At 37.4% G+C, this 27,017-nt stretch overlaps 1 protein-coding gene across 2 annotated transcripts in view; it reads right to left on the minus strand.

The window, feature by feature from the left end:
- LOC114707452 (selection and upkeep of intraepithelial T-cells protein 10-like) overlaps positions 1 to 27,017 on the minus strand; it is a 56,653-nt gene that overhangs the window by 10,902 nt on the left and 18,734 nt on the right. Inside the window, exons 3-7 of one of the 2 annotated variants that reach the window (XM_037202828.1) lie at positions 26,570 to 26,845; positions 23,021 to 23,167; positions 15,376 to 15,477; positions 11,734 to 11,856; positions 10,410 to 10,507 (exon numbers count right to left, since the gene is read on the minus strand). In XM_037202828.1, coding sequence (XP_037058723.1) covers positions 10,410 to 10,507; positions 11,734 to 11,856; positions 15,376 to 15,477; positions 23,021 to 23,167; positions 26,570 to 26,845 — 746 coding nt within the window. Of the gene's footprint in view, positions 1 to 10,409; positions 10,511 to 11,733; positions 11,857 to 15,375; positions 15,478 to 23,020; positions 23,168 to 26,569; positions 26,846 to 27,017 lie in introns of both variants that reach the window. The other variant, XM_028890185.2, reaches the window with a different exon arrangement.

A 27,017-nucleotide genomic window follows, 5' to 3' on the forward strand; every position in this document is an offset into this window, starting at 1 on the left:
TCAGCCAATGGGCTCTCTACAATCTGGGATTCTTTTGCCTAGTCTGTTACCAAAAGGATGGCCTCTCATAGTTATTGATTTAAAAGACTGTTTCTTTTCAATACCCTTACAAGAAAAAGACAGAGAAAGATTTGCTTTCACAGTGCCTACTTATAATAATTCTCAACCAGTTAAAAGATTTCAATGGAGGGTCCTCCCACAGGGAATGTTGAATAGCCCAACTCTGTGCCAATATTTTGTACAACATCCATTGGAAGTGATACGTAAAAAATTTCCTAAATCTACAATTTATCATTATATGGATGATAATTTACTAGCTGACTCACATGCAGATACTTTAGAAAGAATGTTTGAAGAAGTAAAGAAAATTTTGACTTGCTGAGGATTACAAATTGCCCCTGAAGACATACAAAGAGGAGATTCTATTAATTATTTAGGATATAAAATAGAGCTACAAAAAATTAGACCCCAAAAGGTGCAAATTCGGAGAGAGAGACTACAGACTCTTAATGACTTTCAAAGATTATTTGGAGACATTTCTCATCTATGAACTATTGTTGGGGTAAAAAATGATGAACTGACTAATTTGTTCAAAACCTTAGAAGGTGACAAGGACTTAAATAGTCCAAGAGAATTATCACCTGAAGCTGATAAAGAATTGGCCTTGGTAGAAAAGAAAGTACATGAATGGCACGTGGAACGTATTGATCCAAAGCTGGATTGCATTTTGGTTATTTTACCTTCCAGGCATTCTCCTACAGGAATACTAATGCAGAGGGAAGATATTATATTGGAATGGATATTTTTACCAAATGAAACAAATAAAAATTAAAAACTTATGTGGAAAAAATCTCTGACTTGATTTGAAAAAGAAAATTGAGACTTCATAAATTAGCAGGAATAGACCAGGCAGAAATTGTCATACCTTTAACTAAGGAGGACATTGAAAAATTATGGACAGAAAGTGAACCTTGGCAAAGAGCTTGCAGTAATTTTTTGGGAGAAATTAACAGCAAATATCCCAAAAGCAATAGAATTGATCTTGTAAAGAGAGCTGATTGGATCTTGTCTCGAATTGTACAGGAAAAACCCATATCTGGAGTTCATACATTTTATACAGATGCCAACAAAGAAGGAAAGGCAGGTTACAAATCAGAAAATTTAAGTAAAGTGGTGCAAAGTCCTTATAATTCAGTTCAAAAATCGGAACTGTATGCTATTCTGTTGGTATTAATGGATTTTTTAGAACCTCTCAACAAAGTAACTGACTCTCAGTATGCTGAAAGAGTGGTATTACATATTGAGACTGCAGAATTTATCCTTGATGCTACAGAATTTATCCCTGATGCTTCAGAATTAACTTCACTATTTATTCATTTACAAGATACAATCAGGAAAAGGAGTCATCATTTATATATAACTCACATTCGAGCCCATACTGGTCTGCCAGGCCCTCTAGCACAAGGCAATGATGAGAATGATAAATTATTGATAGGAAATGTGCTGGAGGCCTCAGAATTTCATTAAAAAACATGTCAATAGTAAAGGTTTAAAAAAAGGATTTTTCCATAACCTGGCAACAAGCCAAGGAAATAGTAAAGAAATGTCCTACTTGTTCCTTCTACAATCAAATGCCATTACCAGCAGGATGTAACCCAAAGGATACTCAGAAGAATGAAATCTGGCAGATAGATGTGTTTCACTTTGCAGAATTTGGAAAATTGAAATATGTACACCATACCATTGATACTTATTCAGGATTTCAATGGGCAACTGCTTTGAGTTCTGAAAAAGCTGATTCTGTAATCACTCATTTACTAGAAGTTATGGCCATCATGGGTATACCTGAACAAATCAAAACTGATAATGCTCCATCATATGTCTCTGTTAAAATTAAACAGTTTTTTGCTTATTACAATATAAAGCATATTACAGGTATACCACATAATCCTACAGGTCAAGCAGTTATAGAAAGATAAAACAGAACTCTAAAGGATATGCTAAATAAACAGAAAGGGGTAACAAAAAAAAAACCAGAAAGACTACACAATGCTCTATTTACTTTGAATTTTCTCAATGCCAATGAGAAAGGAACAACAGCTCCAGAGAGACATTGGATAATAGAAAAAACTCCAGAATTAAATCAGCCTATATACTTTAAGGATGTACTGACCTCAAAATGGAAACCAGGATATGTGTTACATTGGGGATGAGGTTTTGCTTTTGTTTCTACAGGAGAAGATAAGCTGTGGGTACCATAAAAAATGATACTGGTTCGATTTGAACAAGAGAAACCTCTTAATTAGAGGTGATAGTTCATCAACCAGCATGAACATCCAATTTAAACTAACTTATACCAGTAAGACATGCCTTTACATTTAATCAGATAATAACTTGCCAAAAAGGAACATCCCCAAAATTAGTCTTGGGGAAAGGTTTTTGTTTTTGTCTTTTAGGAGAATGAAGTTTAAGGAATCTGAAGAACACTGGACAAATGAGACAACTGAAGAAAAGGGACAAATCATCTATCCCAGGAAACAGAGTGAAATGGCGTATGGGTATATCATCTAAAAATTTTTTATAAGTTTTCCTAAATGTTTGTTTCTGCTCTTCTATAAAGAAATTTAACACTATTGGTCTTCTAATAGTCCCAGTTCAATCAAATTTTAAAGCTGACTTTGGAGTTGGAGAAAGACTCTCTCCTCCTTTAAACTCAAGCATGTTTTTAAAAGGAAAATGCAAACTCCTGTATCATGCCAGAACTAAAGAGCCATCTTCTGCAATGGGACAGGACAAAAGCCAAATTAATTAAGGGACTATTCTATTACTAATCTCAACTCTTTGATTCTATTCTGATTTTTTAAACTTTTCTTAAAGCATAAATTTTATATCAAAATTTACAAGATTAATATATATATTAAACTTTGTTAAGATATGAATGGTCATATAGAGTACTAACTAATTCTACAAAAAAGGCTTCAATTAGCTGCATATGTATGTCTTTGTGTTCGAGTCTCTTATCATTTTTCTGCAGGAAATCATGGCCAGGCCTGAAATCTCCAGAAAGAAGATGGAGCCCCACAACAACAACAATTCCACGTGGACAATAATAATATCACTAAGCTGACAAACATCATCTACAGATCAGTTTTGAACTACAAAGTGTTCAGAGCAATTTTGAGATGACTAGCTGAGATGATCCAGTCTCAAAGACTACTTGAATAAGGACTTGAGATAAACCCTGAACTTGGGCATTATACACAGACTGCATAACGAAGGATATAGTTACCTTTCCTAGAATCTGACAATTAACCTAAAATTTTTCTTTCAGGATAAAGATAACTTTGCCCATACCCAGCAAGAAGCAATTTTAAGAATGTGATGCCCACATTCCCAAAGAGGTGGTGTGGGGCGGGTGGTTTTTTGGTCTTTTTAAGGGATTTGCATCTAGGATAATTTTCATTGTTTAGGGGGGTTGGTTACAAGTTGTTGTCAAGGGTTAGGAAAAAGCCTAAGCAAAGGAGATTAGATTTAAGGTTCTTGTTTAAAAAAAAAAGAAAAAGAAAAGAAAAGAAGAAAAAGACCATTACTAGTTTTAAATACTTTACATTGGATTGGATTGTTTTATATTGTATACAAATTTGAAATTGATATTGTTAGAAAATGCTATATGTATATTTCTAATTGTACTTCTACCGTTCATTTAACAATGCAATTTTCTGATCCTTGAATGTTATTATTACCAACTATTAGGATATAAAGAAATGAAAGTTATTAGTTAGACATTACAATAGAACTTGTAGTCATATTAAATATGTTTTATAAATTGAGCAGATATATTTTAGATAGACGGGTCATCTCCAAACCCTTCAGAGATCTACAGAATATGGCATTTAAAATGTTTTAATAACTTAGAGACATGTCGGCTCCTGGAAGTACCAATCTACTTCAGAGAAACTATGGGCATTGAAGAAACTGCATATGGAGTTAACTTTCATTGTGGCAAAAGTTAGCCACTGGACAACAAAGTATCCTCAAATCAACTGCTGACAAACAGGACAGACACCTGAATTCCACTAGTGTTATGTCATGATTCAGGATTTTAAATTCCAGAAATTGTTGACGGTTTTTGAATTCAAATATTCATTCTTCTTTGTTGTGTATATATGGCTTCATCTCAGCATCCCGTTCTTATCCACATCCCTCTATCAATTGCCATTCTACTATTGAGAGGCGTGAGCTTAGTTACTCTTCAAGAATAACTGTTTTAGCTGCTGTTCCATTGCACATCAGAAGCCATTGGCCCACTGCCTGTTCAGGTGCCTTCAAAGAAAAGGGAACTGTACCTTTTCTGGATTGCAAAGGCCACTTCAGGAGTGGTGCCATATTGTCCTGGCCTCAGAAGATGCCTTTTGATAAAGCCATAACCACACTTGTTTTGGCGAGAGTAGTATAATTAAAGTCTTCCTAAAATTCAATGAAAATGAATGTACAACATACCCAAATTAATAGGACACTATGAAAGCAATACTAAGAGGAAAGTTCATAGCTCTAAATGCCTTGATAAAGAAGTTGGAGAACTCTCACACTAGCAACTTAACAGCACACCTGAAAGCTCTAGAAGAAAAAGAAGCAAACTCACCCGGAGGGAGTAGACACCAAGAAATAATCAAATTGAAGGCTGGAATGAATAAAATAGAAACAAAGAGAACAGTACAAAGAAGCAACAAAACAAATAGTTGTTTCTTTGAGAAAATAAACAAGATAGACAAACTCTTATCCAAACTAACTAAAAGACAGAGAGAGTGCATCCAAATTAACAAAATCAGAAATGAAAAGGGAGATATAACAACTGACAATGAGGAAATACAGTGAATCATCAGGTCATACTTCAAAAACCTGTACTCTACAAAATTTGAAAATCTAAAAGTAATGGACAATTTTCTAGATAGATACCATATACCCAAATTAAATCAAGACCAGATAAACAATTTAAATAGACCAATAACTCCTATGGAAGTAAAAGCAGTCATTAAAAGTCTCCCAACTAAAGGCCCATGACCAGATGGTTTCAGTGCAGAATTCTACCAGAATTTCAAAGGAGAGCTAATATCAATATTCCTCAAATTGTTCCCCACAATAGAAACAGAAGGAATATTGCCAAACTCTTTCCATGAGGCTATATTTAACAAACATGTAACAAAGAAAGAGAATTACAGACAGATCAATCTCCCTCATGAACATTGATGCAAAAATACTCAAAAAAAATACTGGCAAACCAAATCCAAGAACACATCAAAAAACTTATACACCATGATCAAGTAGGCTTCATCCCAGAGATGCAGGGATGGTTCAGCATACAAAAATCTGTCAATGTAATCCATTATATAAACAAACTGAAAAAAAACACATGATCATCTCATTAGATGCTGAAAAAGCCTTTGACAAAATCCAGCACCCTTTCATGATAAAGGTCCTGGGGAGATCAGGAATACAAGGAACATACCTAAACATAATAAAGGCTATTTACAGCAAGCCAACAGCCAATATCAAACTAAATGGAGAGAAACTCAAAGCAATTCCACTAAAACCATACAAGGCTATCCACTCTCACCACATCTATTCAATATAGTACTCAAAGTTCTAGCTGGAGCAATAAGACAACAGAAGGAGATCAATGGGATACAAATTGGAAAGGAAGAAGTTAAAAACTTTTGCTATTTGCAGAAGATTTAATAGTCTACTTAAGTGAACCCAAAAATTCTACCAGAGAACTCCTACAACTGACAAACACCTTCAGTACTGTGGCAGGATACAAGATTAACTCAAAAAAACTCAGTAGCCCTCCTATATACAAATGACAGATGGGCCAAAAAAGAAATCGGAGAAACATCACCCTTTACAATAGCCACAAATAATATAAAATACCTTGGGGTAACTCTAACCAAACATGGGAAAGACCTATATGACAAGAACTTGAAGAAAGAAATTGAAGAAGATATCAGAAAATAGAAAGCTCTCCCATCCATGCTCAAAGGTAGGTAGAACCAACATAATAAAAATGACAATCTTACCAAAAGCAATCTACAGATTCAATGCAATCCCCATCAAACTCCCATCACAATTTTTCACAGACCTCAAAAGAACAATACTCAACTTCATATGGGCAAACAAAAAACCTAGGATATCTAAAACAATTCTTTACAATAAAGCAACTTCTGGAGACATCACCATCCCTGACTTCAAGCTCTACTCTAGAGCTATATTAATGAAAATGGTTTGGTCTTGGAATAAAAACTGACATGTCCAATAATGGAGTCAAATGGAAGATCCTGACATTAATCTACACACCTATGAACACCTGATTTTTTGACAAAGAAGCCAAAACTGTGCAATTGAAAAAAGAAGGCATCTTAAACAAATATTGCTGGCATAACTGGATGTCAACATGTAGAATATTGCAAATAGATCCATATCTATTACGATGCACAAAACTAAAGTCCAAGTGGATCAAAGACCTCAACATAAATCCAGATACACTGAACCTGATAGAGGAGAAAGTAGGAAATAGTCTAGAACCCATTGGAACAGAAGACCGCTTCCTAAATATAACACCAGTAGCACAGACATTGAGAACAACAATTAATAAATGGGACTTCCTGAAACTGAGAAGCTTCTGTAAGGCAAAAGCCACAGTAATGAAGACAAAACAACAGCCTACAGAATGGGAAAAGATCTTCACCAACCTCACATCTGACAGAGGGACATTGTCCAAAACATGTGGTCGATTTTAGAGGTTTCATGGGGTGCTAAGAAGAAGGTATATTCTTTTTTGTTAGGATTCAATGTTCTGTAGATATCGATTAAGTCCATTTGAGTCATAATATCAGTTAAGATCTTTATTTCTCTGTTAAGTCTCGATTTGGCAGATCTGTCCAGTGGTGAAAGTGGGGTGTTGAAGTCTCCCACTATTAATGTGTGGGATTTTATATGTGGTTTAAGCTTTAGTAATGTTTCTTTTACATATGTGGGTGCCCTTGTGTTTGGAGCATAAATGTTCAGAATTGAAACTTCATCTTGGTGGATCTTTCCTGTGATGAGTATGTAATGCCCTTCTTGATCTCTTTGATTTTAGTTTGAAGTGTATTTTGCTGGATATTAGGATGGCTACACCCGCTTGCTTCTTAAGACAATTTGATTGAAAAGTCACAAGACACAAACAGAGGGAATTCTGGAAATAAAAAATCTGAGTAAATGAACAGGAACTTCTGATGCAAGTATAACCAACATAATGCAAGAGATGGAAGAGAGAATCTCTGGCGTTGAAGATACGGTAGAAGAAATAAATTCATCAGTCAAAGAAAACACCAAAGCCAACAAAGTCATGACCCAAAATGTCCAAGAAATTTGGGACACCATGAAAAGAATAACCTACAAATAATAGGGATAGAGGAAGGAGAAGAATACCAACTCAAAGGCACACAAAATATATAAAGACTCAAGAAACTAGACAGCAAAATATCAAACAATCCAATTTTAAAAAATGGACTACAGATCTAAACAGAGAATTCTCAAAAGAATCCCAAATGGCTGAAAGACATTTAAGGAATTGCTCAACATCCTTAGTCATCAGGGAAATGCAAATCAAAACAACTCTGAGATACCATCTTACACCTGCCAGAATGGCTAAGATCAAAAGCATTGCAGACAGCTTCTGTTGGAGAGGATGTGGAACAAGGGGAACACTCCTCCACTGTTGGTAGGAGTGTGAACTTGTACAGCCACTCTGGAAATCAGTATTGTGACTTCTCAGGAAAATGAGAATCAATCTACCTCAAGACCCAATGATACCACTCTTGGGCATATACCCAAGGGAGGCTCAATTATACCACAAGGACACTTGTTCAACTATGTTCATAGCACCACTATTCATAATAGCCAGAACCTGGAAGCAACCTAGATTCCCCTCAACCAAAGAATGGATAAAAATAAAAGTGGTACATATACACAATGGAGTATTACTCGGGTGTAAAAAAAAAAATGACATCATGAAATTTGCAGGCAAACGGATGGAACTAGAAAATATCATGCTGAGTGAGGTAACCCAGACTCAGAAAGACAAACATGGTATGTACTCACTCATAAATGGATAGTAGATATAAAGCAAATGATAACCAGACTACAACCCAAAGTTCGAGAGAAGCTAGGAAACAAGGAGGACCCTAAGAAGGATGTGTGGATCACCTTGGGAAGGGGAAACAGAGATCTCCATGAGTAAACTGTGAATGGGGGGGAATAGAGAGGAGAGGATAGAGGATTAGAACATGAGGGAATAGAACAATAGGGAATAGGAGAGGGACAAGTGGGAGAGCAATGAAAGAGATGCCATGATAGAGTTGTATAATTTTCATGAATAAAAATGAATTCAAGGGTAGCCTACACAATCAGGGCCCATTAGTTCTCCCTAAGGATCTGCTTCTGATCACAGCTCAAATTAATGATTGATGTGAGCCAGAATGGCTGAAATTTCTTTAATTTTATTGCTGAGCACCACTATCTGATACAAAGCTTCAAAATAGATTTAGATTAGACCACATGCCTTGCTAATGGTTTTTAAGATAAACATTTTCAGAAAAACTATCTATAGTTCACAAGGGCATGGAAATGCAAACCAAAATGACTCTGACATGCCATCTTACACCTGTCAGAATGGCTAAAATCAAAACCACAAGTGACAGCTCATGATGGATAGAATGTGAATCAAGGGCAACACTCCTCCATTGCTGGTGGGAGTGCAAACTTGTACAGCCACTTTGGAGGTCAGTGGTAGTTTTTCAGAAAACTGGGAATCAACCTACCACAAGATCCACTAATATTGCTCTTGGGCATATACCCAAAGATACTCAATCATACCACAAGACACTTACTCAAATATGTTCATATCAGCTTTATTTGTAATAAACAGAACTTAGAAACAACTTAGATGTCCCTCAGCAGAGGGATGGATAAAGAAAATGTGGTATATTTACACAATGGAGTATTACTCAACTTTTGTTTTGTTTTGGAGACAGCATTTCTCCGTGTAGCTTTGTGCCTTTCCTGGAACTCACTCTGTAGCCCAGGCTGGCCTCGAGCTCATCGAGACCCTCCTGCCTCTGCCTCCTGAATGCTGGGATTAGAGGCGTGTGCCACCACTGCCAGGCATATTACTCAACTTTTAAAAACAAGGACACCAGGAAATTTTAAGGCAAATGGGTGTAACTAGAAAAAAATCACCCTGCATGGACTAACCCAGATCAGGAAAGACAAACATAGTATGTACTCACTAATAAGTAGACATTGCTGTAAAATAAAGAACTATGCTACAATCCACAGACCCAGAGAGACTAGATAGCAAAGAGGGTTCATGGGGGGAACACCCAGATCTCCCTTGGAAGGGGAAATAGAAGAGATTTCATGAGTGGACAGAGGGCAGGTGAGGACGGGAACATAAATGATCAGGATGTAGGGGGTGGGGAGATGAAGGAGAGTAATGAAAAAGACTACTGGAAAGGGAGGAGTATTTTGAGATCAGTTAAAAAACCTTGCGAAAGGGAATCTCCCAGGAATGTACAAGGAAGACCCCAGCTTATAGTAATAGCATATACATATGCAAATTGGCCATCTCCTGTGACCAGATTGGTGCCTAGCCCAATTGTCATCAGAGAAGCATTATCCAGTAACTGATGGAAACAGGACAGACCCACAGCTAAACATTAGGCAGAGTTTCAGGAATCTTGCAGAAGAAGAGGAGAAGAGTGAAAGAGCCAGAGGGGTCAAGGGCACCACAAGAAAACTCAGAGAATCAACTAACCTAGGTTCATAGGGGCTCACAGATATTGAACCAACAGCCAGGGAGCCTACATGGGACTGACCTAGGCACTCAGCGTATATGTTACAGTTGTGTGTTGTGGTCCTCCTGTGGGATTCCTAATGGTGGGAAGAGGGGCTGTCTCCAATCCTTTTACAGGCTTTGGAGTACCTACTCCTCATGCTGGGTCACCTCATCCAGCCTTAATACACAGGGAGGCACTTAGTCTTACTGCAGCTTGGTATGCCATGTTTTGTTGATATTAATGGGAGACCTGCCCTTTCCTAAACAGAAATGTAGGAGTGGATTGGGTGTGGGGTAGAAGCAGAGGTGGGATGGGGCAGAGGAACTAGAAGGAGAGGAGGGAAAGGAAACTGTGGCCAAGATGTAAAATGAATGAATGAATAGATGGATGGAGAGAGAGAGGAGAGAGAGAGAGAGAGAGAGAGAGAGAGAGAGAGAGAGAGAGAGAGAGAGAGAGAGAAAGAGAGAGAGAGAGAGAGAGAGAGAGAGAGAGAGAGAGAGAGAGAGAGAGAGAGAGAGAGAGAGAGTTACCTACCGGAGATGGTGACCTTTGTTCTATGTACTCCTGTGAAAGCTGGTATAAGGGTAGAATTTCATCCTCCAATGGCTGGCACTGTGCTTTCTGTTCTTTGGCTACTGGAAAGGAAACAGTGGAATAAATCATATTTGGGGATTGCATTAAACCAAAAGGAAAGAATATTCCTGAAAAAAGAAATCCATAGCAATCAATCAATAAAAGAATATCAAGTATACATTGTTTCGCTTTAGAATATGTGTTGGAAGAAAACCTTTATTAAAATTTATGTAGCCATTATAAAATGTTGTGATGACAAAAATTTTTACCTTATGATGCCAAACAATATTGTTTTAAGAAAAGAAAAAAACTACTTTTATTAGTGTTTTAGGTGTTTATACCGTTTTCCCTTTTTTTCTGTCTTTTTCTTTTTGATACTGGCTAAATGTCTAAACATGATTTCACACACACTGGGCTTTCTCATTCACTCTGTGAAACAAGTCTTCCCTTCTGGGTGTGGGTACTTGCCAGTCTCCAAAACATATGACTGTCTCTCTTTCTCTTCCTCATTTCCTCATGCCAGCAGATGCTAAGATTTACAGTTTGAGGGTCCTAATGATTTTCTCTTACACTAATAAAACTGTACCACAGTTTTCCTTCATGTCTGTCTTTAAATTATTTTATTAATGAAACTAAGAACTCAAAGAAGAAAAGCAAGATTCTCTCTATTTTAATAGGTTTAAATAGCTCTGGGGAGGTCTGTTTTCTCTCTGGGTGCCCCTGGAGACCTTTTCTGAGTCTGCTTTATTGAATGGCTTTGTAAGAGTTCAAAGAGACTTTGATACAGGAGCTGGATAAATGAAAATCGTGGAGTTAGTTTAGTCTTGGTAAGTTATAGAAGATGCTTCCTTAAAACAGCATTTGGTGAGAATCCAGTATTAAAGATGGGAAATTAGACTTTCTCAGTGGACAAAGCTCAACATGGTAACAGTACTGTGGAGGAGATGGCTGATAGAGCTCCCCATAGTTGAGGTTAGCATCACAGAAAGTACTTAAAGGAAGAACAGTAAGTGTTATAAGAAAGTCCTCAGTTAAAGTCTCAATTTCCCCATCTCACCTAACCTAATAAAGATAGTTTTCCACAGGTAAGCCTACATGAACACTTAGCAAGGCCTAAATGAATCCCACAATATCTCCCAATCTGCTTATGAAAGTAAAGAAAGATAGCAATAGCCCAGGCCTCCATTTTCCTCCAGTTTTACCAAGTGAAGATTAGATTCATGGGATTCAGTTAGATAGACAGGAGACTCATCCTTGGAGTTCCCACTCCCGCTGCATCACTTACTGTTTAGAGTCACAAGTAGAAGCAAAATGAGTCCAGTGAAAAATAACATCATTACAACCAAGATTATGCATACATCCCACAGCCAATTACTGTACAGTGGGTATGCATTGTCCAAAATAGAAGCTGGAAAAAAACAGAAAGAAATGTTAAGCATATTTTAAAATAATTAAAATAGAGACAGACAAATATGCATAAATTAAGAAGCCAAATCACAGAACCCCAGTCAACAAGAAAAAGGAGGGGGTTTTGAGTAGCCTTCATTTGAAGGGCAAAGGTTAGGCCACCAATCCAAAGTTTCATGACATAACTTTACAGTTTGAGGAAGTCAAAGAGTTTGTGCAGTTCAGCTTGAACCATGCATATAATTGTAAGATGTTGTTATTTTTACTCATTTATCCACAGGTAGTTGAGAGCATCCTCTTGTTTAATTTTATTCTCTGGTTTAGGAGTTGCCAAAGCAAGATGTTGCAGGAAAAGCACAGAGGAAATGCACTGGTCCATTGAGCAGTTGAATAAGCCAACTTGGTCTGCCATTGCAGCACTGTAGAACAGCAGAATCTAATATGCAACATACTAAGAATGTGATTGTAACATTTGAGAGCTCAAAGTCAGTCCATGAAGCAGTAAGTGTATAGGCATATTGAAATGTGATACATGAAATTAAGAATACAAAGGATAGGTTATTATAATTGTAGTTACTACATTTGAGTTTGAGTTCAAAATTGTTAACAAACCAAGGTGAAAAATATAGTAAGAAATAGAATCAAGCAGATGGCTGAGATCAGTAGTCATTTAAAGATATAAAAGAAGAGTTAAACAAAGGAGAGAAGGAAACAGTCGATGCAATGGTAAGAATCTTTCAGGCCTTAAGGAACATTCTAATAGAGGAAACTGTGGTGCCCAACAGATACTTATTATGAAAAACAAAAGTACTCTCACAGAGAGATGCATGTGCGCATGTGAATGCACACACACACTCACCAAGTAGTTTGTGCTGTCTTTGTAATACTGGATGTGTGTCCTTCACTGGAGGGCAATCAGCACACCAGCAGCCACACCCTCAAAGAAAACTGACTCTCCCTTTCCCAGCAGTTATCATCTGCCAGTACCTCTATAGCTAGGGGTGTGACTTCATGCCCTACCTGTCTCTCCATGCTGGAGTTGTCTGGCCCAAGTCTGCACAGTTCTTGTGCATGTCATCTCAATTGCTATGAGTTCATATGTGTAATTGCCCTGCTGCATATGGAAAACACTATTTCCACCACCTTTTTTCTTGTCTTCTGCAATGATCCATGAGCCTTCAGAGGAAGGCGGGATGTAAATAACCTCATTAGGAATGACCATCCAGATGTCTTTTATGCTCTGCACCTTGATCTCTGTGTCGATTGTCATCTACTAAAAATAGGAGCTTCTCTGATGAGGGCTAACTGATATATAATCTGGGGTCCATGTCTTATGTGGTAGCTATGTACACACTGCATCTTACCTAATATCTGAAGTCCAGTTCTTTTTCCATTATGTTTGATCTCCTATTTAATGTTTCGATTGAGTTGTTTTCAATTTCAGTTGCTGTAATTGAATCTATATAGACGTTCTACTTTTGAAATATTATCATATTTTCATTAAAGTTTTTCATTGCTAATATTTTAATGAATACTTTTCATTTTTAAATACAAAAATACTCTTCATTTTTATACAAAAGATATATTTCATATGCTTAATATATAGGAAGTCCAGACTATCATTGCTAATTTTGAAAATCTAAACCTCTTTGACAACTACCCCTCAATATGCCATTGGAGAGCCCATCAACTGTCTTTGTCTTCAAATTTTACAAGGAATTCACACAAGTTAATAGCTGCAATCTTGCTAAGGAAAAAATAATATCTAAATTCTATTGCTTCTTGCAAAAAAATTACCTATTTATTATTTTATGTGTATGAATGTTAGAGGCCAGAAGAGATCTTCAGAACACATAAAATTGTAATAGTGAGTTGTGGGCTGCCACATATATGCTAGAGCAGAATCCAGATCCTCTTCAAGAGCATCAAGTGCTGTTAACCAGTGAGCCATCTCTCCAGCCTCTAAATTCTATTCTCCTTAGTATTCCATGAGATGTACTGTTTTTCTTGGTAAATTTTTTTACAGACTATTTCAGTGTTCATTACTTTGGGCTCCTTAGATAAATGTAGATATTTCTATTATACTCCTCCTTATGAGGGTTCTGAGAATTAGAATTAGTCCATTTAATCATGATATGGATTTTAATACCAGGGTATAAGGATTCCAATAAAAACATAAAAATGAATGGAAGAGGGGAGACAGGTAGAAAAGATTCATATATATTCATATTTTCTATTGTATAAAATATTGTTCTTGTTTTCTTGGTGGCCAAAATAACTTTAAAAATACATAGTTGTATAAGTGTTAGGTGGATAGGAAGCTGTATTGTAATCAGAAAGGCTGGTTTAGTACATCTAATGTATTCCATTGTGATAGATTAATTAATCTTATCAATAAAAACCAGGAGTCAGATATTTGGGGTAAAAACCAAAAAGATCAGAGAATCAAGGGAGCAGCCATCAGTGACTTCCTATCTCTTCTGTTCCTCTGAGCAAAAGGGCCGAGATCCAGTCTCAGCCCTGCCTTACCACTTCCTGTACCTATCTCTACAGTCCTCCAAATCTCTATAGTTAACTAGTGGCTAACTCCACCCTCCGACTCCAAGCAAGCTTTATTTGTCAGAACACAAACAAAATATCACACAACACCATAGTGCTGAAAGTTATACCTTCCATATCTTTACACACTTTTACTATTTTTCCATTGACTCTAAGAAATTTTCTTTTAGTTCATTTTTTTAGGATTTGAGGCTTGTTTTTATGATTTGTAGTGAAATAGATGAAATGAGTTTTATTGACAGCCATTCTGAAATATATGTTAAATCAGAAGAGGGTATATCTGTATCTAACATCTGGTATAATTTTGTCTTATGGATGAGTACAAACACCTTACAAATAGTAATTTGATCTTTTGGTTTATTTTGATAGTTATTTTTTATAAAATACTTCCTCCTAATATCCACAATGAAATGAAAAGTTTTTCTAAATTCTCAGATACTATCCTATAAATAGTATACATTGTAGTATGACCATAATTCTAAGTACCCTGCAAATATACCCCAAGAGGATCAAACATCAGCTTTCAGCTTTCTCAGGAAATGAAAATAAAATCAAATAAGAAAAATTGTATTTTTTTCATTAATTAGCATAGGGGACCTCTAACCTAAAAGTTTTTTTTTTTAATATTTATAAATTCTTGGCTTAGGATAAATGTTGGTGACATAAAAATTGTACTTTGTAGAAGAAGGCCTACACATGTGGCATTAAATGGAGGCCAGACCTGAAGAAATAAATAAAGCTGTAACTGTGAGTATGAAAGTACAAACAGCCATGATAGAAGCCTAAAACTTTAGAAAACATATAGTTCCAAGGAAGCACAGGAAGCCACTGGGATGTCATTGAAACTATGCCTGCTACTTCTGCAACAAAGACTACTCAGCTTTGTCTACATAGTGCCAAGATGAGAAGGCACTGGGCAAAGGCAAGGTGAAATGACAGATCCCAGTCTAGTTGCACTCACCTCTGCTCCTGAAATTCAAATAGAGGGGGAGGAATCCAATACACAAAAATAATGGTAGACATTCCCACATAAGCTCATAGCAAAGCCTCGTTTTATTTGAACCTGGAAAAGAGTAAGTAAGAAGATTTAGGAGGACCCCTCCTCCCCCATTGGAAAGGTTCCCCCTCTCCAAGACAACCCACCCCACCCCACCCCCCGCAGACCCTGCAATCTCCACACCCTGCCCCCACACCCATCTGCCCAAGACCTCAGCCACTCCCTGAGACTCAGACCAGCCCCAGCTCCCTTCTAGTCCAGAGCTTCCATCTGGACCAGAGAGAAGTTTCCTGATTCTGTCTGCTCTGTCTGGACCAAGAGTGCTGATAAGAGCAAAAATGAATCCACGAGGAGATGGGCAGATGTCAAGACAGAAGTACATATGAAAAAAACAAAGAGCAACACAGCATCACCAGAACCTAGCCCTCTTCTAACAACTAGACCTGAACATCACAAAATGGAAGAAGCAGAAGAAAGCAGCCTTATGAATAACATCATGAAGATGCTAGAGGCTTATAAAGAAGAAATCAAAAATGAAATGGAGGAACAGACAAACAAAAAATGGGAAGAATGCTATAAAAAACTAGAGGAAAGGACAAATAAAGCAGAAGAAAACAATAAATCCCTGAAAGGAAATCATGAAAAAGCAAAGAAACAGATGAGGGAAATAGTCCAAGACCTGAAAATAGAAAAAAGGAAGAAGACACAAACAGAGAGAATACTGGAAATAAAAAATCTGAGTAAATGAACAGGAATTTCAGATGCAAGTATAACCAACAGAATGCAAGAGACGGAAGAGAGGATCTCTGGCATTGAAGATACGGTAGAAGAAAAAGAAACATCAGTCAAAGAAAACACTAAAGCCAACAAAGTCATGACCCAAAATGTCCAAGAAATTTAGGACACCATGAAAAGACCAAACCTACGAATACTAGGGATAGAGGAAGGAAAAGAATACCAATTCAAAGGCACAGAAAATATATTCAACAAGATCATAGAAGGAAACTTTCCCAACCTAAAGAAGGAAATGCCTATGAAGATACAAGAAGCCTATAGAACACCAAACAGACTAACCCCCCAAAAAAGTCCCCTTGCCACATAATAATTAAACAACTAAACATACAGAATAAGAAAGAATATTAAGAGTAGCCAAGGAAAAAGGCCAAGTGACTTATAAAGGCAAACCAATCAGAATAACACTCGATTTCTCAACGGAGACACTGAGCCAGAAGGACTTGGACAGATGTTATGCAGACACTAAGAGACCATGGATGCCAGCCTAGACTAATATACCCAGCAAAACTTTCAATCATCATAGATGAACAAGATATTCCAAGACAAAGCCAGATTTAAACAATACTTATCCACAAACCCAGACCTACAGAAAGCACGAGAAGGAAAATTCCAACTTAAGGAAGTCAGCTACACCCTTGAAAACACAGGCAATAGATAAAACCACAGCAGTAAACCCCAAAGAAGAGAAGTACACACACACACTACCACCAAAAAAAATAACAGGAATGAACAATCACTGGTCATTAATATCCTTTAATATTAATGGACTTAATTCACCTATAAAAAGACACAGGCTAACAGAATGGATATGAAAGCAGGACCCATCTTTCTGCTGCATACAAGAAACACACCTCAAATTCAAAGATAGACATTACCTAAGAATAAAAGGCTGGGAAAAGACTTTCCAATCAAATGGTGTTAAGTGAGACAGTTGATTAGCTTGATCTGTTTGGGAGGCATCCAGGCAGTGAGACTAGGACCTGTCCTCAGTGCATGTGCTGGCTGTTTGGAATCTGGGGCTTATATAGGAAGACGGCTCATCCTGGGAGGAGGGGACTGGGCCTGCCTGGACTGAATCTACCAAGTTGAACTCAATCCTCTGGAGAGTCTTTGCCAAGGAGGAGATGGGAATGGGGGTGTTGGACTGGGGAGAAGGCAAGGCGGTTGGGAAGGGAAAGAACAAGGGAATCTGTGGCTGATATGTAAAATTAAATTATAAAATAAAATTTAAAAAAAGAAGCAAGCAGGTGTAGCCATCCTAATATCCAGCAAAATAAACTTCAAACTAAAACCAATCAAAAAAGATAAAGAAGGGCATTACATACTCATCACAGGAAAGATCCACCAAGACGAAGTTTCAATTCTGAACATTTATGCCATAAACACAAGGGAACCCACATATGTAAAAGAAACATTACTAAAGCTTAAATCACATATAAAACCCCACACATTAATAGTGAGAGACTTTAACACCCCACTTTCACCACTGGACAGATCTCCCAAATTGAAACTTAACAGAGAAATAAGGAACTTAACTGATGTTATAACACAAATGGACTTAATTGATATCTACAGAACACTCCATCCTAACGAAAAAGAATAGACCTTCTTCTCAGCACCCCATGGAACCTTCTCTAATATTGACCACATACTTGGCCACAAAAGCAAATCTCAACAGATACAAAAAAAAATGGAATAACCTCCTGTGTTCTATCAGACCACCATGGTTTAAAGTTAGATTTCAACAAAAACAAAAATTACAGAAAACCTACATTCTCATGGAAACTGAATAATGTTCAACTGAATCAACAATGAGTTAAGGAAGAAGTAAAGAAAGAAGTTAAAGACTTCCTAGAGATCAATGAAACTAAATACACCACATACCCAAAATTATGGGACACTATGAAAGCAGTGCTAAGAGGGAAATTCATAGCACTAAATGCCCACATAAAGAAGATGAAGAAATCTCACACTAGTGACTTAACAGCACACCTGAAAGCTCTAGAACAAGAAGCCAAGTCTCCCAGGAAGAATAGACGCCAGGAAATTATCAAATTGAGAGCTGAAATCAATAAAATAGAAACAAAGAGAACAATACAAAAAAAAAATAATGAAACAAAGAGTTGGTTCTTTGAGAAAATCAACAAGATAGACAAGCCCTTATCCAAACTGACCAAAAGACACAGAGAATCCAAATCAACAAAATCAGAAATGAAAAGGGGACATAAGAGACAATGAGGAAATCCAGAGAATCATCAAGTCATAGTTCAAAAACTTCTACTCCACAAAACTGGTAAATCTAAAAGAAATGGATAATTTTCTGGATAGGTACCACATACCTAAGTTTAATCAAGACGAGATAAACTATTTAAATAGTCAAATAACCCCTATAGAAATAGAAGCAGTCATTAAAAGTCTCCTAACCAAAAAAGGCCCAGGACCAGATGGTTTTAGTGCAGAATTCCACCAGATCTTCAAAGAAGAGTTAATACCAATACTCTTTAAATTGTTCCACACAATAGAAACAGAAGGAACATTATCAAACTTCTTTTATGAGGCTACAATTACCCTGATTCCTAAACCAAACAAAGATGCAACAAAAAAAGAGAACTACAGACCGATCTCCCTGATGAACATTGATGCAAAAATACCCAATAAAATACTGGTAAACAGACTCCAAGAACACATCAAAACAATTATCCACCATGATCAAGTAGGCTTCATCCCAGGGATGCAAGGGTGGTTCAACATATGAAAGTCTGTCAATGTAATACACCATATAAACAAACTCAAAGAAAAAAACCACATGATCATCTCACTAGATGCAGAAAAGACATTTGACAAAATCCAACACCCCTTAATGATAAAGGTCTTGGAGCTATCAGGAATACAGGGAACATACATAAACATAATAATGGCAATTTACAGCAAGCCAAAAGCCAACATCAAATTAAATGGAGAGAAACTCAAAGCGATCCCACTAAAATCAGGAACAAGGCAAGGCTGTCTGCTCTCTCCATGCTTATTCAAGATAGTACTTCAAGTTCTAGCCAGAGCAATAAGACAACATAAGGAGATTAAGGGGATACAAATTGGAAAAGAAGAAGTCAAGCTTTCCCTATTTGCAGATGACAGGATAGTATACATAAGTGACCCCAAAAATTCAACCAAGGAATTGATACAGCTTATAAACACCTTCAGCAACATAGCAGGATACAAGATCAACTCAAAAAAAATCAGTAGCCCTCCTATATACAATTGACAAACAGGCTGAGAAGGAAATCAGAGATACATTACCGTTTACAATAGCCACAAATGATCTAAAATACCTTGTGGTAACTCTAACTAAGCAAGTATAGGACTTATATGACAAGAACTTTAAGTCCTTGAAAAAAGAATTTGAAGATGTCAGAAAATGGAAAGATCTCCCATGCTCATGGATAGGCAGAATTAACATAGTAAAAATGCCTATCTTACCAAAAGCAATCTACAGATTCAATACAATCCCCATCAAAATACCAACACAATTCTTCACAGACCTGGAAAAAATAATACTCAACTTAATATGGAAAAACAAAAAACCCAGGATAGCCAAAAGAATCCTGTACAATAAAGCAACCTCTGGAGGATCAAGAACAGAGAGGGAGAACAAGGAATGAGAGAACATGATAAATGAAGACCCCATGGGAGTAGGAAAAGCAAAGTGCTAGAGAGGTCCCCAGAAATCCACAAAGTTACCTCCACAATAGACTACTGGCAATGGTCGAGAGAAAGCCCGAACTGACCTACTCTGCTGTTAGGATGGCCAAACACCCTAAAGGTCCTGCTAGAAATCTCATCCAGTGACTGATAGAAGCGGATGCAGAGATCCACGGCCAGGCCCCAGGTGGAGCCCCAGGAGTCCAATTGGCAAGAAAGAGGAGGGATTGTAGGAGAGAGAATTGTGGAGACCATGATTGGAAAAAGCACAGGGACAAATAGCCAAACTAATGGAAACACATGAACTATGAACCAATAGCTGAGGAGCCACCAACTGTATCAGTCCCCCTGGGTAAGTGACACAGTTGATTAGCTTGATCTGTTTGGAAGGCCCCCAGGTAGTGGGACCAGGACCTGTCCTTAGTGCATGAGCTGGCTGTTTGGAACCTGGAGCCTATGCTGGGATGCTTTGCTCAGCCTGGGAGGAGGGGACTTGACCTGCCTGGACTGAATCTACCAGGCTGAGCTGAATCCCCAGGGGAGTCCTTGCCCTGGAGGAGATGGGAATAGGGAGTAGGCTCAGGGGAAGGCGAGTGGGGGGGGAGAGGGGAGGACAGGGGAATCCGTGGCTGATATGTAAAATTAAATTAAATTATAAAATTTAAAAAAAAGATTTAGGAGGCTAGGACTTTGGGAATGCACTGGAATAGCAATAGAAATAGCTGAATATAGGTAGTTTCTTGAAGGTCTCAGTGCTGTATCCATTTGTTTATTTAACCTATATTAGGGCTAAAGCCTCATAAGCAAGACTTTTAGGGTTAGGGTTAGGGTTAGGGTTACAATTAGGAATTTTTAGTGGAGATAGAACTTAGAATTGGGTGACGCTAAGATTAATGGCCACTTAGCATGAAAACAGAGCAGGCTTAAAAATAAAATTAAACAATAAATATCTTCCTGCTTTTCTTGTGAGTGTACAGCATGTAATTAGCCTGAAAATATAATTTGGATGTTGTGGGACCCTGTTCACTATAGCCTTGTCTCAATGCTTAAGTGCACAAAGGTTGTAGGATTGGTAGAGTAGGGTTTCTGTGAAACTCAAAACTAGCTAAAAGGGGGAGAAGCTGCCTTGGAAGCCAAGACTTCTGCCATTGTAATGACTTCCATGCACCCAATAATATCTCTATAGCATCCTTGCTACTTAGCCATTCATTCCTTCTTAGTTTGAGCTTCTGTATATGTTCTAGGAAGCTTACCACAGCGTGAGAAAGATTGCTTCACAGCAGATTGCTGCTGCTTACCAAACCATATAGTGAGCTAGATGTTAGAAAAATGATTGATCGGCTGAACATTTAGAGAAGAAAGTAAATAGCAAGATAGCTGAGTTATTCTGAACCATACCATGAAATAAACCAATAACTATGAACAGTAATGGTGAAAAGATCTAAAAAATTTATGTTTTGTTGGTGCCTGTTTGTTTTGGTTTGTGTTGAATAGTGTCTTTGTTCACTTTATGTGTATATGTGTTTTCTTGTTTTATTTTTTGGTTGGTGTTTTTTTAAACTATATTTTACCATAAATATCAGAAATTATCAACAAGAACATTAAGGAAAAAAGTAGTTTTCTTATTCAAAATAAGCTCTTGTTCACTCTTTTATTTTATTATCAATATCTATAACAGTTCTTGATATTTAAGAACTATCCAATATACTAATGTTGAATAAATGAATGAATAAGTTAATTTCACTAGTGAAGAAGTAGCCACTCCACCATTGAAAGTATGCAAGGAAAGTTTTGCTAGTCCACATCTTAATAAAGAGTATCATGGTTGGAGCAAAGTGTCTAGGATTTGAAATACTTTCATTTCAATTTATGATCTACATTTATGGATTTATTTAGCTTAAAAAATTTACCTAAAACTTGGGTCCTTAATAACTTGTTCATCTAGAAATAATAAGTAGAACTTCATGAGGTTGTTTGGAAAAATTAGTAAGATATTGATTACAAGCTATTGATTCTATTCCCCGTCATATTATGAATATACATTCAGGATTAGATGTCTTTATGCATTGTGTACATGACTGCCCACATTGTATCATGTGCATTCATGCTTTTCTTAATGAAGCTAAGTCCCATTTTCACAGAAACTCTCAAATGAACTTCATCCTTTGAGTTAGATGAAATTATCTCTAAACTCCCCTAGTTAATATCATCCTTCATCCATAATAACCTAGGATATACAAAAGTTCTTTTCTCTTATGAAGTGTAAAGTTTCTGAAGCTAAAATTTTATGGTCGTTTGGACTTTGGGCAAATAAAGGCTAGAATGAAGAACTCCTTCCTATTCTCCTCCACATTGTGTAGAATGTAACCTCCCTGGTGACAGACCTAGAGCATGCTGGCTTATCTGAATGTTTTATGGGTATAACATGTAAAAGATTGATAAAATGGTAATGTGAGGACACTGTCAGTTAGATAAATGAAAGGAAACCTTTCCGTTCTTTCCTGTCATTAGCCTGTGTCTTCTCTTACTCATTTTGAATCTTACTCATCATGTCCTGATGTCCAGCACTGCAAGAGGCTGTTCAAAACATATCCTGTACCTTCTATACCATCTGTCTTAGCTCCCTTTAATTAAGATCACCCCTAATGTATATAGTGTTCAGGCTAGTCTCATGAGAACAAAGGAACACTTGGGAAAATATTGGGAAAGATGAATAACCCAGTTATTTGTTGCTGTATGTTTCTCTTTCTCTTTCTAACAATGTAAGAAAGCCTAGAAATTTTCAGCAATAACTCTGAAATCTGACAAGTACCTATGAAAGAGAAAAAGTCTATTATGATACAGATTCCACAAACACCAAAAGTGAACAGAAATTAGTAATGATAGCTCTGAAGGAATCCTGAGACCTTGCAAGCAATTGTGATGATAGCTGCATGCTATCCCTTAAAACCACACAAGGAGGAAGGGTGGCAGCTTAGCCTGAGGATCTCTGGAGATTTTGAGACCCTCTTTGACAAAGAGTATTGGGATACATTACAGTTCTGGGGTAAATAATTTTGTATGTATCACATTTGAGTATTGTGCTTGAAGAAGAAATAGTTTTGAAACATTTTACCTCTCATGAATTCACATGTTTTCCATTTGAGATAAAAAACAAGTATTCCTCTGAGACAATATAAAACAAGTATAATAATCAAATATATTACAGGACATGAAGGTCTGTTTGACATCAATGACATATACTCTGGTTTGAAGAGGACATCTGAAAGAGAATAGAAGGACTTGGTGTTATGAATTGGATATACATTTCCAATGAAAAGATTCACAACTGAGGCTTAGTCCTCAGTTGGCAGATCCAATCACTGGGAAGTGTCTGGATAACGAGGGCTCTGACTTTGTCAGTGGATTAATCCGTTGATGGATTCATAATTTGATGGGATTTTTTGAAAATGGCAAAAATGTTACTAAATGGGATTGAGTAGATAAAATAGTTAAAAGGAGACATGCTTTTGAAGGATATATCTTGCCCATGTCCCACTTCCAATTGTTCTTTCTTGGCCATCTTAAGAGTAGGTTATTATTTGAAAGTGAGATAATCTAAACACCTGAAGAGAAGGATGATTAAATACTCAGGAAGTCTAGGGACACTTGCCACAGTGCCTGGAAGGAAGAGGGCCACTGAGGCAGCTGTGAAGAGGAGGGGGGTCAGATATGGAAACACTGAGAAGTTTTGGCAGAAGGGAATTCTGACTGTGAACATCATGATGGTCAGAGCTCCATTCATGGTGGCCAAGAGTAGGACCTGAGGATTGTAATAAGTTAATTTCTAAGTATCTGGACCTATCTTTCCTTCACATGTGGTTTATTGCTGGAAAGGAGGAAGAGAGAGAAATCCCTGAGACATAGTGTAGTGGATTGCTTGTTTTCTGCAGCCCCTTTTCTGCAAAGTGGGTTACTTGAGCAGGGCCTGAGAGTACCAGGACCAGCATGCAGAGTGCTAGGTTCACTCTTTTCTCCCTGTCTAGTTCAGATTCCAGTGCACTGTTTATGTCTACCAATCCTCAAATATTTGAGTAACACTATTTGACTTGGATGCACCATTTGTGGTTGAGCACTCCAAAAACACCTATTCTTTACATTTTGACCAATTGTGAGTTCCTGTGGTTAACCAATATCCAATGCACAAAAACTTCCCTGAAATGATCTCAAAGCTTCACTAATCTCTGGGTAGAAAGATTCCAAATTAAAAAGCAATTTGACACTCTATTCATTTAGCAAAATAATAGTAGTTTTAATCCTGGGGCCTATAAGATTTACAAATACCAGGTATATGTTTCTTCCTGTGGAGCAAGCTTTAAATCCAATTAGAAAGTGGTTGATTTTCCCCATAATATTCATGCTACTATTATACCCATGGCATATTATGCCCTGCTGGTCTTTATTGAAGTTCACAGGATTCACTTGTGGTTAAGACAGTCAATCACCTTTTTCTCCCAAATATCCTTATATTCTGGAGACATTTGTGTCTCTCAATCTGACTCTCAGACTATTGAAACAATGTGCCCCCAAAGAAATGAGAATTTTCACAGGGATCTCATACTGGGAGAAGGAAAAGGCTATAGTACAAGGGGAAACTTGTCTCTCCTGAATAGATATTTCACACAGACCTAGCAACTCATCAGACTCCCTTGTAGGATAAAACTGAAACCCAAAAAATAATGTGTCAGTTGTGGTGGTACCATACCTTGACCAGGATTCTTAGATTTTACCTGGGGCTTATTTTAGCCAGAAGGGTCTGCTCTTATTTGCAGGGTTCTTATTAGCATGGAAGAAATTGCGCAACTGGAAATTTTGTGCACAGTAGCTCATATTAAAATCCAAACACTGTACATGGGACAATCTGCAAGCTATTCATTTTGCAGGGTACAAATTACATACCAGGAACCCTCACACAAAGAGACTCACCAAAACTGAACATATCCTTAGTTATCTCCTTAAACCTTAATCTCACTTAGGGTTCCTGAAGATGGACTTGGGAAATCACTGGATCTCTTTGCCCCTTTCCCCAAAGTAGCCCCATTGAATAAATCTATCTTTTCTATTTTTCCTATTAACTTAGCTATTTTAAGTGGTTCCTTGGCACAGACTTTGGAAACAATTTTAGTATCAGGTTCTCTCCTTCCACCATATGGGTCCCAAGAACTGAACTAATGTCCAAAGGTTTTCGAACTGCTTATCCATCTTGCCTTCCCTTGCTAACAAAAACCTTCTTTAATCTATTCCTGTCCTATTATGGGACTAACAACTTCCAAATCTTGTTTTTTTTCTCTGAGTCTAGTTTCATTAACTAACAGCCTTCATCTACATATACAGTAAAAAGTACAGAATCAAGTGGGGCTATTAAGCATACATTTCCTTCTTCAACAGCACTCTTGCATGGATAATTGAGTTTTATAATCCTGCCTCTTTATTTACATGTTGTATTAGAAACTTTTATCACTCTAACAAAATGTTTTTCAAAAGGTTTAGGAGGAATGTGTTCTTTTGGCTGATGATTTCAGATGGTTTATTCCAATGTTGCCTTGTTCCTTGGTTTCTGGTCCACTGATAAGGCAAACACCATGGAGGCTAACACAGGAAGGGTAGAACTGCTAACTCAGACTCCATGTACACTGCTCTGAGACAGAGAGCAGAAAATGGATTTTTTTCACCAATACTGTCTTGTCATGCAAGAGGAGTCACTATACATCAAATGCCCTGCAATTGGACTCATGAGAACTACAGGCATATTCTATGGCAAGGATCACCAGGCTGTCATAAGGCTGCCAGGCTTGATTGTGGTTGAAGCTTTGTCTTTACTTCTCCCTCTAGAATCTGGAATAGGACTGAGGACTGGAGGCCATTTCCTGGTTCGCTCTGTGTAATCTTCTTGTTCCTAGCCTTTCAGCCCCCCTGCCATCTCTTTCATGCTTCCTGGTGCATTATTTTTGTATTTATAATATGTCCTTTCCCCTGTTGCCTTGACTCCTATTATCTACAAAGGCACATACAGAAAGATTCTAATCTTCCTTTTACCTCAGAAGTTATATATGCTATTTTCAAGATGAGACAAAATGATAATTTTAAAGGATAAACAATATTCAAGGGCCCAAACTAGAAATAGGAATCTAGAAATTTATGTGGAAGTCACAGCTTTTGAATCCTTAACATACAACAGAGAATGAGAGATTATTGTCCAATTATTTCAATAGCTTCTCTAAGATTTATTTTCTATGTATGAGTGAGAGTGGATGTCTGTGAGTGTGCATGTGCACATGCCTGCAGGAGCATGTGGTGTCCAGAAGAGGGCACTGGATCCCCTTGATCTAGAGTTACAGATGATTGTGAGCCATCCAGTATGAGTGCTAGGAACCAAACAGGCCCTCATAGGGAACAAGTTCTCTTAATCTCTGAGACTTCTCTCCAGCCCCAATATCTTTCTTTAAAACATTGTTCATAGCATCCAGGATTTTTCTGATTTCCAGCAACTCAAATAGCGCAGCTCTACAGCACTTTGTAACTTGTAATATAACTTCACATTTATTATTTCACTTAATTCTCTCCTTAATTTGAATCCTTGATTAAAACAATTCATCTTTGATAGAACCAAGGCATAAGAACATACCTGGTAGGACAATGCTTCTTTTTTTCTCTTGATTAGTAGTTACATTGTAAATGGAACAAGTAACAGGACCATGTGTTCTGTTCTTCAGAAGAATGCTGCTCTTCAAGTACAATAACCCATCCTGAGAGTCAAGTTTTGATGAATGTGGAATTATATTCCCCTTGCTGTCTCTCCATGTCATCTCAACAGGTGGGATCAACCTTCCTGAAGTACACTCCACCAGTATCCCTTCTGCATCTGGAACCTGAATGTTAATCTGTATATCCAAGCTCATAGCTAGGAAGAGGAGAAAGATGGTGTTATGATTGGGTGTGGATTCAAGAGATGAAAAGTTTGTGGAAGTGCTCATTCTCAAATGGATGCTACCTGTGTCCCATATGTGGGTAGACACAATTAGGGCAAAAGCAATACTTCTATGTAAACACAAGCTGATAAGAGACAAAAACAC

This window comes from Peromyscus leucopus, chromosome 2, assembly GCF_004664715.2.
Source record: "Peromyscus leucopus breed LL Stock chromosome 2, UCI_PerLeu_2.1, whole genome shotgun sequence".
Lineage (NCBI taxonomy): Eukaryota > Metazoa > Chordata > Mammalia > Rodentia > Cricetidae > Peromyscus > Peromyscus leucopus.